At 36.9% G+C, this 16,668-nt stretch overlaps 1 protein-coding gene across 6 annotated transcripts in view; it reads left to right on the forward strand.

The window, feature by feature from the left end:
- Window positions 1-12,835, forward strand: part of RAF1 (Raf-1 proto-oncogene, serine/threonine kinase) — a 79,304-nt gene extending 66,469 nt beyond the window's left edge. For all 6 annotated transcript variants that reach the window (XM_059823223.1, XM_059823226.1, XM_059823227.1 and 3 more), the window contains 7 exons: window positions 3,444-3,528; window positions 4,544-4,720; window positions 5,735-5,781; window positions 7,173-7,291; window positions 9,709-9,840; window positions 11,591-11,725; window positions 12,687-12,835. In XM_059823223.1, coding sequence (XP_059679206.1) covers window positions 3,444-3,528; window positions 4,544-4,720; window positions 5,735-5,781; window positions 7,173-7,291; window positions 9,709-9,840; window positions 11,591-11,725; window positions 12,687-12,827 — 836 coding nt within the window. In that variant the 3' untranslated portion in view covers window positions 12,828-12,835. The remainder of the gene's footprint in view (window positions 1-3,443; window positions 3,529-4,543; window positions 4,721-5,734; window positions 5,782-7,172; window positions 7,292-9,708; window positions 9,841-11,590; window positions 11,726-12,686) is intronic.
- The last annotated feature ends 3,833 nt before the right edge of the window (window positions 12,836-16,668 follow it).

A 16,668-nucleotide genomic window follows, 5' to 3' on the forward strand; every position in this document is an offset into this window, starting at 1 on the left:
AGCTGGAATACTTTGAAAAGAGGCACACTGCAGAACTACAGAATTAGTTTCCAAATTCAGGGCTTGTGATTTAAAAAAACCCACACATAAACCCATCCAGGCCCTAATTTAAATAGCATTATTGCCATAAAATAAGCTGACAAAAAAAATCTGGAAACTTCTCTTCCACCCTCTATTTTTAAAGAATAAATACTTCCATGTCTTAAAGTCCGAGTATTGTCAACATCAATGGAAGGACTATTCTTATGCTAAAAGTATTATTCATGAACAGTTAAACTGATTTTCATTGTATAAGTGAAATGGAACACAAAACTCAAGAGGGAAAATAGGTAAAGTAAGATTTCACTAAACAAGGTAATAAATGAGAATTTCTTGTTAAATATTTATTTTGATAAAACATTTGCAACTCTTCACGTATGAAGTACTTTGGTGTGTTAAACAGGAAATGCATGGAGCTACATATTTGGAAAGAACCCTCAGTTGTGTGCACAAGATGGCTGTATGGCTGTCTCCTAACTTGATATCAACAAGATTCAGTATCTTGTTTTTGGTAACTGTTTATAGTTTTCCCGATTTCTCAGGAAAGTCAAAGTTAAATTACTAATGTTGGGTTTTTTGTAACCATCACTTGTGGTGTGGTCTTAAAAGATTGAAAGGTTTATATTTCTTGCAAGTCTTTTCTGTTTAGAATTGAAGAAACTGGGAGTTCACTGTGCAAATTAGTGAAACTGCAGACTTTTTTGTAGTAAACTATTGTAATAGTACAAATGCAGCAATGAAAAATGTCTTGGTGAAGCTAAATTAAATTAATTGAAGAGGGCAGTTTGCTGCAAACTTAAGTGGAAATTCTAGATTAAGTTAGAGGTGTTTGGTTTCCTAACATGTCCAACTATGAAGGGCTGTTTGCGATGAACTTTTGGACAGCACCTGTGGAAGATTGTATACACTATATGCAAACCGTGTTAGGTTTCCAATAAGCTTTCCTGACTTAGTCTTCCAAAATAAAAATGAAGTGTCAAGGACAGTCTTGCTCTGAGGAGTGCGTGTCTTGTTGAACAGGTATCTTGCACTTCCATATTTTTCCAGATTGTTCTGATGGTTAAGTACTAATTTTCGTATTTGCACCACTTCTGTTACAGACCCCATTTGGATCCTGTAGTGTCCTGTAGCATGCTTCTAAATTTAAAAGGCGGAAAGAGAACCAAGGCAGTTTAAATGGGTTGGAAGACTACCTATCATAAACACTCACATTTCCCCTTTGACCCTGGTAATCAGTTCTAGGGTTTTGGTGGTTGGGGGGTGGCGGAAGCTGATTTGTCTTCAGATTGCTGCTAAACAAAACAAGTGCTATTGTGTATTTGTTTCTGTAGAGAAAACTGCTTGGGAAATGCCATCAAGCCTAAAAAAGTGTGGCACCTGGTTCAGTAAGAACAGTGTAAAGTTACAAACATTTCTTTATCTGTGGAGCAAGGATCATAATGGACAATATATTGAAAAATAATCTGAAAACATTTGGCATGTAATCAGTGGATGCTGCATCCTTGCCTTTTCTGGGCATAGCTCATGGCAATATACTTCAAGTATTGGTAGACCGTCTATTGGTCTTGCGTTGTTCGTCAACAGGAGTTGCAGTAGGAACTGGCTACTTCAAAGCCTGTGATTTTGGTAGTCATATGAAAGTGTAGTCTTTCTACCAGTTATATTCTTCTGTTCTGGTCTGTAAGCAGAGAGATCTGTAAGTTATAAAACATTATGCGTACTGCAAATTGTGAGATCGTTCTCTTTATGAAGATGCTAGAGGATGAAGTAGGAAGTATATTGCATTTACTGAAGTTAAAGGAAGAAGATATAAAAGTATAATAATGTGTTCAGTATTTGTGCATCTTTGTGACTTCAAATTATACAGCAAATTAAGCAACTGGTAACTAAAGTGGAAGATGCTGAAGTTCGCTCAGGGTACTCTGAAACTTTCAAGTACCAGTTTTCATATCCTTCTCCTACTTTGTTGGCAACATTTTTTTTTAATTGAGCGGTTAGTATTCCTAATGTATTCAGTTGATCTTTATATTCTAGAGACATGCTAACATATTCTTCACACATATCTTTGAAAAGAGACCATATTAAGAAGAAGAAAAGTAGTGATTGTGGTAGCAGAGAAATCTGTCACTCTAGGGATTTTTTAAATTTAGGTGATGATTCTGTAATGCTAAGTGGCAGCAGCCTTTAAACTATGGGATAAGCCTATGCTGGAGTATAGCACCTCTCAAATCTTTTTACTGCATGTGGACTAAGATTGAAGTTTCAGTTTTCCTAAGCTGCTTTTATCTTCCTGTCACAGTGTCAAGGCAAGTTTTTCCCCCTCTTGAATTCTAAAATGCTGTCTATTCGTAGTTAACATGAATGTGATGCTTGCTTTCTTTCACTGAGGAATCGATGGGTCTTGCTTGTTCGTGCTTTTACTTTTGTTAGAACAGTCGGCTTCATTCCAGTATTGTACCTTTTTTTGAATCAGTTCAATTCTACTGTTTTCTGCATGTACACTGGAAAGGTTTTTACAACTTCATTCTCTGGAAACAGTCTCTAAACAGATAGCACTGGATCATCATATATTCTTCTCTATATTACCCTTGAACAGATACTGAAATTTAAAGCAAGCACTGACACTGAAAGCAATTCAAATGAAGCTTTTAAGTAAAATTTTATAAGGTATCAGCTTAAAGAACAGTAGGCTATTCTGCTTTCTGTAGTCCCCAAATTTGTTATTGAAATACTAAAATCAGTTATATCGTTCATAATTTTTCTGCTATTCCTGGATAGAAGATTTATCCCTCCTGTTCCTGAAATTTAGCAGTATTTAAATCTAGAAAGTTTGTTTTTAAAATAAAGTTTATATTAAAAAAGGATGTGTGTGTATATACCTATATATAGTTTTTATATATATATAAAAAAACTTTAATATAAAAATACAAAGGTGTGTACATATATGCGCACTAAAGCTGGATAGAAAAGGAGAGAGATGAAATCCCTGAAAAACAGGGATACTGTTGGGAAGCCAAGAGACTGATGTGACTGTGCTTGAAATAATGTGCTGAGGATGCACCTACATTAGAATACCTTTCTTTTCAACAACTATTAGATTTTAGTAGCTTCATATCCTGCAAAAAGCATATGTGTAGTACTAGCCAGCCAGAGCTGTTAAAAAATAGAAGGGAAGCATGCGAACAATTAATGACTTTTTCCATTAGACTGAAATTCAGATAAATTAATTGCTTGATACTATGGAAGTTTATATGTCTGAAGGAAAATCTTGACCTATGTACAATTTAGTAGAGGTGTACTGTGCACAAATTGGGAATTTTAAGTGTACTGTATATTAACGTTATTTCAGGGAAAAAAAAAAAAAGCTGTATTTTTAGTAACTTCTATGGTAAATGTATTTTCAGGGGATGTAGCAGTGAAGATACTAAAGGTTGTGGATCCAACCCCAGAACAGTTCCAGGCTTTCAGAAATGAAGTGGCTGTATTAAGGTGAGTTGGTAGTTTCATTGCTGAATTCTGTTATTCCAAGGCACTGTATTTGACTACTACCCCTCCTTTACGCCATCTTGCCCAATATTCTATGTTTGATTGACACAAAAAGCAGATCTCCAGAGAAGAAGAACGAAAAAGAGAGTGTATAGTGATACTTCCGAATATTGTTGTGGAGCTGTGAGACAGCAATCATCATTCAGAGTATTTCAGTTGTTCTTCACTGTTTCTGAAAGTTGTCTTTTCAGATAAATAATATTAACATCCATAATTGTTCAGGTCACATTTGGCATGCAATAAAAGGTGAGGATTAATAAATTCTGCCATAATTCTAATCACTGGACAGAATACTTAAACTGTACCTTTTAAAATTGCAGCATAATTCCTTTTTTTTAAAAAAATGTATACTCTGATCTACGTAACTGTTTTCTGCTTTCAAATACTGTTTTTTGTAGTGTCCAGTTAACTATCTGTAATGTTAATCCTGAAACTGAACCAGTTAGAGTACATAAGAACTATTTTCTCATCTGTTAATTCCTTCACAGTTTATAATGACCCTTTAGTTTCCTATTGGGATTCAGTCTTCTATCTAAAGTTGTCACTTCTTCACAGCTTTCAGGGCGATTTCTGTTATTCAAATAACTTTTTCTAATACCACTTGCAAGTGTGAATGTTGGTTACTAATTTAAAAACCTTTGAATTTTCATGACATATTTTTCTTAAAGGTTGATTTTTAAATAACTTCCTTAGAACTAAAAGGAAGTATTTTAACTGAAAAGCAGAAAATCAGCTGATTTTATTTAAAAATTGTGAATGGGCAACTGTGACATTTTTTTATTATTTTTAAAAACAAACTTTACACACACATCCACCTAGCAAAAAAATTTGCAGGAAACTCCATGTTTTTGGACTCAAAAGCTGAAATATGTTCCTTCAGCGAGGAATGCATTTTTAAGAGAATTTGAAAACATTTTTCATAAATATGCTAATTTCTCTTTCTTCTACTTTCTATTAGGAAGACTCGGCATGTTAATATTTTGCTCTTTATGGGCTACATGACTAAAGATAATCTGGCCATTGTTACACAGTGGTGTGAAGGAAGCAGTCTGTATAAACACCTGCATGTTCAAGAGACCAAGTTCCAAATGTTCCAGCTCATTGATATTGCTCGGCAGACAGCACAGGGAATGGAGTGAGTAGGATAAACAATGCTGGCTATTTTTGTTCTTGGAATGGTATTTCCCTTTTCTTCCCCAAATCCTAATGTGTGGAGTTGTTGCACTAAAATAGTAACGGGTCAAAATGGTATACCAAGTAAAGATTTTGTGCAGCTTTAATTCAGCACTGTTGTATGCATTCTTACTTTCATTTAGTATTTTTTCCCCATGGATTCTTGCCTTACTTCATGTTAGACCACTAGTTGCTTAACAGTCAGCTCTTCTGTATTTTATCTTCTTTTGTAGCTTGAGGTCTTACTGTAATACACTAGATGAGATCCTATTCTAAACATAAATTAACTTCTTTTTTCCTTGCCTGTGTTACTTACTATAATATCGCAATGTTTGGCAGACACTGATTTATACTCATCATACTCCTGTGAGATGAGGGGATGGCTGTTCCTATTCTTCAGCTACAGGACTCACACACGCAGATGTTGTTTTGGAAGCATTCTCCAAATGTCCGAGTTGATCCAGTAACCACCTCACTTCTCTTTCAGAACATGTTATAATGTCCGTAGCATAGAAGATACTGATACTGGCTGATGCTGTCAGTGCTCATCCATTTTGTAGATCAGGACCCAGGTTTCCAGTCAGACACCCAGAAAACTAGGGACATGTATTGTGACTGCAAATTAAAGCAGTTTGTAAAAAGTAAACCTTAGCATAGCATACAAATTTCATGCATATGAGGACAGCACCCAGTTTTCTAGGGCATTATACAGTTACGTAACAACGATGCCACTCTTCTTTTCCTGAGATTTATTTACTGCATTGCTTCCACTTTCTGTAATGCATAAGGCAGTAGTTGTCAGCTAGCGCTTCCTACGTTTCTCTTTTCCCAAAGCAGATGCATCCTGTAAATTGGCTAAAGCAAGAGGTCTGTGAAATGATTGAGTGTGTAATAAACTAACACCGTGTCTGTCAGTAAATTGAAAGTTTCTGTGGACAGCCTGCATAACGGCACTTTTCTGCTTTTTCTTTCACAGCTATTTACATGCCAAGAATATCATCCACAGAGACATGAAATCCAATAGTATCCTTTCCTAACTTAATCATATTTCCTGTAACGTGAGAGTGATTTGTTGTTAAGTTACTTTTTGGCAAGGACTTTCACAGAACATATCTGCTTGCTTACCTAACTGTTGCGATAAGGAAGAACAAAGATGCGCAACAGTTGTGCTCCAAAAGTGTCTTATTTTACTTAAATGGTGTTTCTGCAATTCTCTGTTATCCAAGTGCTCTATTGGAGAGAAGCTGCACTCTTTACTTGATGGGAGATGAGTGCATGCTGATGTATGCATGCACATGTGGGTTTCGTTACTGTTTCCCATGTATTTTTAATAAATTTAAAACACCTTCACATGACTGGCAGAAATGAAGCCAAAAATCTTACTTTAAACTCAAGAGAAGGCAACTTTTTACCACTATATTTCTTGCAAAACCATAAAATTCAGTAATGCTTATGGAGTAGAAATGTTATGAACTGATGTCTTTCACCTTTGAAAATGCCTGCTTTTGAAATTGCCAAGAAGAGCATCCATTGAGCTAGCGGCATAAATTGTAATTCCTTCCATAAAATGTGAACAGAATGTTTTGCAAATGTCATAAAAACCTGCCAAATTAGTTAGTTCCATAATATAAGGGGATTCCCATTTTCAGTTAAGCTAGAAAAGTAATCATTTCAGTAGATGGGAGGTCAGGAGTTTGTGATTCCTGATACGATGACCATTTTTGTGAAGTTAACTCTTCTCCTGACATGGAAATGAGAACTAGGAGTCTACCTCATCTTTTTGAACTTAAAACATTCTTAACTGAAATTGTAATATGATATCTCCTTGAAATAACCCCAACAAGAAAGGGACTAGCTATCAATCTTAACAGACAGATCTATTACGTAGGTAGATTACAAGTAGTACAGACGTGTGGATTTCCAGTTGAAACAGTTAAATCATAGTTAGATCTCGGGAGATCTGCCAGGGAGCTTTATGTAAATAGATTTTATTTTGATATTTGTTTTTACTTGTAATTGTTTTTTCTTAGTTTTCTTTTTTGAGTTGTGATGACTTCTATGTTGTTTCCCTATGTGTCTCTTGACACCAGTTATTTGAGTACCTGAAGTCATTGATATTAATTAACATAGTTAATTTCTATCTGAACTCACCATAAAGATAAATGTACAAATAATACTGGAACATCTGGTTTTGTTTAGTCTTAAATGTTAACTCTGTAAATACGGATGCCATAAAATTACTTTTCCTCTGTTTAAGATACAACTCGTAGCAGGTTTAAAAAAAAAAAGTCAGCAATAGTCTTGGCTAGTTAGCTTACATTTGTGATAACCTAACCAGGCACTTTGTAGTCATGTCCGAAAATTCAGAATTGTTTACTGACGTTTTCTACAGAATTTCTTTAACAAGTGTTTAGATATATTTCTTCATGAAGGCCTCACAGTGAAAATAGGAGACTTTGGTCTGGCAACTGTAAAATCCAGGTGGAGTGGATCTCAACAGGTGGAACAGCCCACCGGTTCAATCCTGTGGATGGTGAGCAAAACATTCCACTGCTTTTAAATCGCTGGCTTTCATTCTGTTACTATATGTTTTGTCACTTGAACACTATTTTAAAGCTTTAAATCTAGATGAATCAACATATGCTGTTAGTACTGTGTAGACTTTTATTCCAGTTGTGGGACAAATTAAAATTGAAGAATGTGGAAGTGCTGAAGTGCTCAATTGTCCAAAGTAGACACCATTCACCTAAGGATACTCCTTTTGATTTTTGGAGTTATTTTAAATATTTAGGGCAGAGACAGGGCTGAAGGTGGAACTGCAAAGAGTTTTTCCGAGCGAAGAGGAGAGCCTTTCTCCTGCCGTAATCCTGCCTTTCCCCAAATGGGCTTGTCTCACCGGAGAGCAGGCTTTAATCTGCTCAACAGTGGCTTCGTGGGATCCGTGAGACCCTGTCTTTCTCTACGTTCTTCTTCACGGCCTCTTCTTCCCCTGCTCCCTGCTTGGGACTTGGCAACATCCCTTCTCACGCACACTTGCTGATCGCACATACGGCAGCTTTGGCAGGGGGCTGGGAAAGAGTAGGGAGTGCTTCTTGAAGTACGGGAATGAGCACAATTAATCTTCGGTGCTGTGGTAAGACGTTTGATATATGCCAAGATATTGCTGTTAGGCCCACTGCTGCTCCTTAGCCTGCACCAGATAGTTGCGGTAGGTTTTGAGGCAGCTCAGAACCGTAGCAGATGAATGCCAGTTTACGTACTGAAGTTCTCAAGTTCTACTGGAAAGTTTATGGAGTTTCGTTGGAAGTGTTACTGCAAAGTCCTTGTCTGAGAGGACGTTCCCAACAATTGCCTTTATGTTTAACTTCTGCCAGAACTTAAAAGGCATTTCCACAATTTTCCTTCCAAAAATCACCTGGAGGAAATCTATTCAGTAACTTTTCAGATGTGCGACTTCAACAGACTAAATAGAAAAAGTGGAACAGTGCCTGTTACCAGGTTAAAAAGCATCATTAAAATTATGCAAGAATGTCTTATTTAGCACTCATATTAAATAAAATATTTCATTGACGTTTCGCTTGACACATTTTTGTTAATACTATGCGGTTTACTTAAATTCAGCATGTAGACTGATTACCGGTATTTTCTAGCTCCCAGGGTAGGGCACGCAGTAACATTTGTGGCAGGTACTTCAGGGCAGTGTAACCAAATAAAAATGACTTGCTGAATGCTACATATTAGTGCATTTTAACTTTTTTAATCTTTTGATATTTAGCACTGAATGAGCTGCAGGTGTTACCTGAAACAGGGTTTCCATTTAAAAAATTATTCTTTATTACTAGGGTTGCAGCCTTCATTGTTACTTAAGTACTTGAATTTTGAGAAAAGTCAGGAAGGGTTCGTTAAGAATATCAGGATGCTTGGCCAGCATTTGTTTATGACATAGAAAATACAGGAATCACCTGAAACAAAGTTACAAACCCCAAAACAGTTTTTTCTTTAAAAAAAAAAAAAAAAACAGAAAAAGCCAAAGCTTTTTACAGCTTCCCATAAAAGGTTTTAAAACTAACTTAGGTGATAGTATGCCTATATACATGAACCAGATCTTAGAAAAAACCCTGTATTTTTGCTCTTCGCAGTTTTTTTCAATTGAATCATTTATAGACCATCTTTGTTGAGTTGTCATTACGTAGAAGGGGAGGTTGATACTGTTTCCTTGGAAGTTAATAGAATCTCTTACTGAGTTTTTGTTGTTGTACTCTTGTCCTTTAACTAGTACTTTGCTCAGTAATTCTGAGGGGCTTCTTTGGGGGAAAAAAAAAAATCTTAGTGAACAGGAAAGGTATTTTTATGGTTTATATTTTGTTTTATTAAATCATTCAACATTGTTCCTTTTAAGTTCTTTAGCTTCATAATTTTGCTTTGTTTTGCAAAGATTCAAGAATGCTCTTGCGTTTCTTCCTCGACTTTCAATATATGCTATTTCGTAGTTGGCTTTCACATTTCATGTAAATGTTTCAGTATCAATTTTACAAGAGATTAAGTCTGTATCAGAATTTTATATTTTTCCCCTTTAACATCGATACCTGTTTAAGAACTGATGGTGAGGGAATCACTCAGTTGTATGTAAGACGTAACAAAAGTCAATCTATATAGCAAATGGGAATAATAATTTTTCTAATGGTAACATGCTGGTTGAATTAAAGCGTTGCTTTTTTGTTTACTTGCAATTGTATTGATTTTTTTAATAAGATGTAGAGCAGCACTGCCTGAACTTTTCCAGAGCCTTAGGTAAAACTCATCGAAGGTTTTCAGGTATCCTTTGTTCACTAATTTTTGGTTGAGCTCACTCTTTCTGCTTTCCAAACATTTTCCCCTGTTCTTCTCCTTTCCGTTTCTAAGTTCTATTAATATTGCTCATAATTTGTTTCTTTCTTCCTTCTTCTACAGGCACCAGAAGTGATACGGATGCAGGACAGTAACCCATTCAGTTTTCAGTCAGATGTCTACTCCTATGGAATAGTATTATATGAACTAATGACAGGAGAGTTGCCATACTCCCACATAAACAACCGAGATCAGGTACGAAACATTCTTTAGAATACTGCATTTTATTTCTGGGCATAGTACATTTTGTTGTCCTCGAGAAACATATGATAAAGACAAACGCAAAACAAGAATTGAAATGTTGTTTACAACATGATTTGTTTCAGCAGTAAATCTGTGTAATTGAATGTTTACTTAAATATTGACAGTGACAGTTACTCAAAGGAAAAAAAATTCTTTTTTATAAACACTTTAAGTGCCCTGTTAATTTATTCATGGGTTAAAGTTTTTGCTACATCAGTAAAATCCTGGTTTAAATATTTGCGGTTACGTGAAATTTCCCTTTTGATGTTAAATGTGCTGTTCTTCTATCAGCAAGATTGGACTCTGCTTTTTACTAAGTGAAAAAAAAAATAGTGGCTGGTGTCAAACCTTTTAGTATCGAATGTTAGCTTGTGTGATTTAGTCTTTACTACGTTGTAATCTTACCAAGCACATTAAGGACAGAAACCTCAACAGTTCTCTTTACATGAATGCTTTTTCCGGCTTAGCAAATGTAGAGCTAACTCATTCTGTAGGGTATGAACTTAAGACTGTTAGATCTCTTTGATCTCTGTTTTGCTGATCCTAGGTTGTGGTTTGTGTTTGTTTGTTTTTTTTTTTTTTTTTTTTAAATTAAGATCTAATAATGAGTAGTGTTGGGTGTATGGGGACAAGCTATTAGATTTTAGCCCCCATTATGTTATATAGTCTGTATTCCAAGTAGAAGAGGCTAGTTCTGTTAAGTTAAGGAAGTTTTTTCTTATTGTTAAGGTTGTCTACAAATTGGGATATTGCAACTTGTTTTAATTCATAATATTGAAATTATATGCAAGCTTTAATAATCATTACTGTTACAAAACATGTGACACTTGCCCCTTGAGTAAGTTTTTGGAGGAGGGATAGAATATTTCATGGAGAACAACACTGAGACCTTATTTTAGCAACATTATATTGACCTTCCCCCCCCACCCCTGAAAAAACATTACTTGAAAAAGAAACAATAGCACAGTTAGTTCTGTTTACCCTTCCTTCCCCCCAGTAAAACCCTCAAACAATCAAACTCCCCTCACCCAACCAAGCCTACCACCGTTTTACCAGATAATAGTCTTACCAATACTAAACAGTCAACTATTAAGGTTACTGGAAGTCTGATGAAAATCCTAAACAATGACCACATTAACTTGGACTAAAACAGAAGATGTATTTTCCAACACTAATTACATCTTTTATTGTCTGTCTCGAAATGAAACAAACCCCATTTCCTTTTTCGCTGCATTAGTTATTGTGATCTCTTTCAACTTGCTAGCTGTACCTCTCCTTTTGCAGCACGTTTTACAGAGATACCTGAAAATACAGTTCTACTGACAGATTAAGGTGTTGTGCCAAATTGGCTGGCTGCTTGTAGCTGCTCAAATTGAGGATTGTTTGTCACCATGGCCTTCAATTGAAGGAACTTGCCATGTCGTGTCCATGTCATGTAGTATCTCCTGTTCCATTCTGAATGCAATAGTGCCTGCACTTGTTGAGCATTACAGACCACAGTGTCACTCTGATTTAATCATGTCCTACATTATACAAAAGCAGGACCGTTGTTTCGGTTAACTAATTTGGACAAATCTACAAGTATCTGCTGGTGCGTGTGCCTTTGGTACTCATGTTTAATCACTTTGGGACACTAAAGCTATCAACCAGTGAAACAACTTTTACAACTTTGGTTTTCTGCTACTTGCTGCTTCTTTTTCAGATTATTTTCATGGTTGGCCGAGGGTATGCTTCTCCAGACCTCAGTAAATTGTACAAGAACTGCCCCAAAGCAATGAAGAGGCTTGTAGCAGACTGTTTGAAGAAAGTTAGGGAAGAACGACCTCTGTTTCCACAAGTAAGTGTGTTTTCTGCATATAAGTTTCAGAGTATTTTATAAATAGCCACTAGCACACGAAACGTTCTACAGGGTTACAAGCTTTGGTTGAGAAACTGAAGGTAGACATAGGAATAAAGTGCAGCCTGCTTCCTATTTTTGTCTTTATTCGTATGTGCATCTTTCATAACGCAGCTGCCTTAGGCAGTTTGTTATTCTAATTGTATGTAATTCCTGTAAAGGTCATTCAGAAATACTATGCATGCAGACTGAAGCGGTGTTAGACTAACAGTACAGCAATTTGCTTTTAAACAGCTGACCCATTTTAGAGATAAGCAAAAAAACCCCAAAACCCCTAACCCAGTAAAAATCAAATCTATCTTTGTATTTACATTTTATTTTAGTGTAGGTTTGAGGGAACTGAGAGACCATTCCCCCTTTCCTTCCCCACAACTATGAAGAAGCAAACAAAATCCACTGGGGGATTTAAATTCACGTAGCAATTTTTGCTGTTTTTACAAAGGATACTTTACCTTTTCCTGTCACTATGAGGATGATGAAGGTACTTTCTTATTAAATAGTTAAAGATCAGCAGATTTTGGAAAAATAACTTCCTGCTGTTACAACAAAGTTTAACTTTTGTTGTTTAAAAAGTTCTTTCTGAATGTTGTTCTCTAAACAGACCGTTAGGCAGAAGATGCAATTCTTTCCCTGTTACTCTGTTGGAGGATTGCATAGATGCTTGTTAATTGATCATAATGTCTGTAAACTAATGAAAAGTGTCCTCTCATCCTCTGAAACCCAGACTCCTTGCAGCAGTGGAACTGTCTGGCATGTTCCTAGTGTTGTCTTCAGTGTCTCCACATAGTAGTATATTGTCACTCTTAAGGATATGCTTAAAGCCATAATAAATGCAGGTTTAAGACTTAAAAAGCGAAGCAGCTCTAACAAGCCGCCTTCTCGTTTTATGTGTTCCCCTCAGATACTATCGTCCATTGAATTGTTGCAACATTCTTTACCCAAAATCAACCGGAGTGCTTCCGAACCATCTCTGCATCGTGCCGCCCACACGGAGGACATAAATTCGTGCACATTAACATCCACGAGACTACCCGTGTTTTAGGATCATGTTCCCCTTCCCTGGTTCTCTCCAGTGATGGGAAAGGAACGGAAGTAGCGGAAGTTGTGCTTTTAATGCCTCAGTGTACAGGATCAGTGCCAGCAGGATTATCTGCATCCCAGTTTTAAGAACAAGCTGCTAAGGATTTCTGCAGTTCTTATCCTGCAGGGACACAGCTCCACATTGCCTTTTTCTACAGTTTCTTTTACTGGGATAGTTAACAGACTATAAATCAAGAGATCTATTACTATTTTTTTAATAGATGCACTTGAGCCTTATTTTTCCCATACACAGAAGCGATGGATGTTTCTTTGGCAGTGTTTCTGGATTGATTTGAATCTGTTGATAAATTGGTATTTTTTACAGCAAGGATGCTTGCCTCGGTGTTTGAGGAAAGATGATGATGCATTATGGTGCTCCTTCATTGCCCCATGCCATACGCCACTTCAAGCTGGGGGAGTTCTGCCTGAAATGGGTATCTGCAAACAAGACTGAGGGAAGAGGAAAAAAAACTTTCTGGAAATCAGCTCCTGCCTAAGAGCTTTCATCAAGCCAATGAAATAAGTTAAAATGCTAATTCAACACAAAATAGTTTTGCAATAGTTTTGCACATAGAAGAAAAACTCTTGCAAAAGAATGGAATCTATTCTGAACTGTACTGCTCAGAGAAGGAAGCTAGCCAGTCTTGCTATGGTCATCTTCAGTAACTTAAGCAGCTTACTTTGGTACTATTGACTTGTTTCTTGCAGCCCAATGAGGTGGTAAGTGCGGAAAGACGGGCTTTCGTGGCTGAGAAAAGGCTGATCAACGTTATCCGTATACTTCTGCAAAATGAGCATAGTCTTCATCCCATCTGAAGCTGTCGTCCAAGAGATGCACTATCAAGAGGAAACTGAGCATATACAGTTTTTCTTGCTGATTTGGGTTTTAATTTTGTTTTTATTGCTCCTGAGAAAATGCATTTATTGTAAGCCAAGGTTCCTCTGATTATCTTATTTTAATAAAATAAATTAAATTTTAGGTTTAAGATTCCATGTCATCATTTAATGTAGTAATCCATGGTTCTGACATGTACATCTAGATTTGAAAAAGTCAGAAAATGACATTCTGAATAATTTTTTAAAATTTTCTAGGCTAGGTAACAGCAGTTCAAGTAAAAACGCACTTGATATGACAACTTATACGTTTCCAATCACTTCCATTACAAGATGGTTTTTATTCTCCTGTAGTGATCTTTCAGCAGCATCTACTTATTAAGATACCTACACCGATGTATTATCAAGCTATTTAACGGCACCATTTTTGCTCTGCATTTTATCTCCTGTGAACCTGTTGTTTACTTGGGTAGAAGCGAGTGTTTTGTCTTGGCTGAACTCTGCAGATGACAAAAAATAGGTGGTTTAATCTCAGAATTTGTTTTTTAAATAGCATTCTGTTTAAATATGTTCATTAGGGAAAGAATGGAAGGCAAGTTTCCCTTCTTGGAATGGAAGCCTGGGCTTTTGTGTCTCTCTCCGTGCATACAGGTAAGTACAGGGCTCCTGTCTGAATACATTGCTGAGGTCTGGCGAGTGAAGAGACAAGATGTCCGTAACCGCTGTTATCTCAGTCTAAACTGCTGCCTGAAATTTGTTAGGCAAAATACTTCTGCTGTGAATTTTGACAGCTTTCTGGTGCAACCCCTAACTGCACTGTCTGGGTAGCCACTGCAGCTTCTTACTTGCAGCAAGCAAAAACCCCACAAAGCGCTTATGAAAGGGAAGAGAGGAACTTGAAGTACATAAGCCAGACACACAGTTAAAAAATAATATCTAGACTGTCCTCAGAATATCGTATAACATTATAAGAAAGGTGGAATATTAATCTGTAGGTGATAATTGGGCATGACCATAAAATTTGCTTGCTAAAAAGTAAATTGAGGGTTGAAGGAAACTGTTCCACATAGTTCTGCATGATTTTTAATAACATTCTTGGTATTTTAACTGCAACCCTCTCCAAGCATCATTTATCTCTCATTTTATCTTCATTATAGTAAGAAAAAGTTTAAGGGAAAAAAACAAGGAGAAATGGTAAACTACTTTAGCTTCAAATATCCAAAAACTCCCCCTAGTTTTTAACACAGGTTGTGTGTCTCTTGAAAAATTAAAATATTTTTGAAAAATAGGCTTATTTTGACCAGCACTTGATGACAAATTAGATGAAAGCTGCTAAGTGAAGAATTTAAAAGGCCTGAGTTTCTAAGTCTTACTGCTTTTAAATTAAAACTTCTCTTTATGTTGTCCCTAGGTAGCTTTGAAAACCAAGTTATCTTTTCAATTTCAGACTAGTCTTACCTGGTTTATATCTTCTTGGGGCAAAGTAAATCAGGAATGTCTTGTTTAAGGTAAAGAACATCCTCTCCATTGACTCTTTTTTTGGTATATTTTATTACTGAAAGTATTTCTTTCTGGGAAAAAAAAAACCAAAGACATGCAAGACCAGCTAGAAACAAGCTTCAGGCAGGAGGCCAAGGGCTGCGTAAGTATTTTGGGGTAGAAAGGATGCCTGCGCAAGTGTCCTTGAACATTCATCTTAGAGTACTACTTTGACTACTCTTAGTGATACTTTATTTTCCTTCCCCTTTGTAATTAGCGATGAAGAATTACACTAACACGACTTTTCTAGAGTGAGACCTTCACTGGCGCCTTCGTATGCCAGTTTTAAAAAGCAGCTGACGTGTAAGTGGTTATAGACACTGACAAGCTCAGGCCTGACTTCGCAGTAAGCATTGTTAAAGATTAACTTTAGGGGGGAAATAATTGTGGAGAAGTCACATTTCCTGGGTCAGAACAGAGAGGAAGATTTGCAGGTTCAATTTGAGGGACCTGTTGGCCAGGAGAGATGGGGGAGTTCCCCCCCCTCTGTTGGAACCCTGCTAGAAATGCAGTATTTCCATCCAGGACGTTTCTCAGCTTCAGCTCTGCCCCAGGAATGCCAGCCAATGGTTGAAGCGGATAATCCTGCAGTCACTAATTTGGTGCCATTTGAAGATGTTTGAATCCCAGATTAAGGTTCCCGCTGTTTGCTTTACGACAGTGACCCAGATCCTAGCTTTTAACCATCACAGCAGCGCCCTATTTGCCATGCTGACAGAGCTTTTTTGCACAGGTGTCTCTAAATATACTTTGCTTCACAATACAAATAATTTCTGTCATCTCAACAATCGAGCTTTCTGAAAGGCTCGAGTCTTTAAGCAGACCAGCAACCTTTCAAGGGCATGGGGTATTATCCTCAAGCCATGAGTTAAACTGGCCCTCTACTTATTTTAAATTGTATGCTGACTGCTTGAGAAATCTCTGCTTGTACTCATGTGTTTTACTGCTGTATTACTCGGTGGCCATTCCAGTTCCATCCAGACTGAATTTTCAGTTTAACTGCAAAGTTAATACAAATGATGTAGCAGAATTAACTTCTTGTATCAAATTCCACAATCAAATTGCAAATCACTTTCGCAACACAAACATGAATTAAATGTATAACGTTTGAAGGTCTGCCCGTGCTTCAGTAACGCTCTCTGCCAGCTGCAGCCGGGGCAGGGAGCTGCATGGGAGCGGGGCTGTTCCCAGACTGCATTACAGCTTCAGAAAGGTGTCTCTCGCTCTGCCAGAGGTACATGGAGATGGAGAAGCCCAAGCATCAGCCACACAGTTAAGAAAAGCAGCAGCTTAATACTAATTGTTTCTTGTGTAACTGAAATTATGTATGTTGTAGAGTTGCAGACTGTAAGATCACGGACATAAGGCGATCAGTAAATTACTTGGTTACTTCATTTAACCTGAATCAAGGTTTCCCTTCCAGTTAAATA

This window comes from Gavia stellata, chromosome 12 (genome assembly GCF_030936135.1).
Source record: "Gavia stellata isolate bGavSte3 chromosome 12, bGavSte3.hap2, whole genome shotgun sequence".
Classification (NCBI taxonomy): Eukaryota; Metazoa; Chordata; class Aves; order Gaviiformes; family Gaviidae; genus Gavia; species Gavia stellata.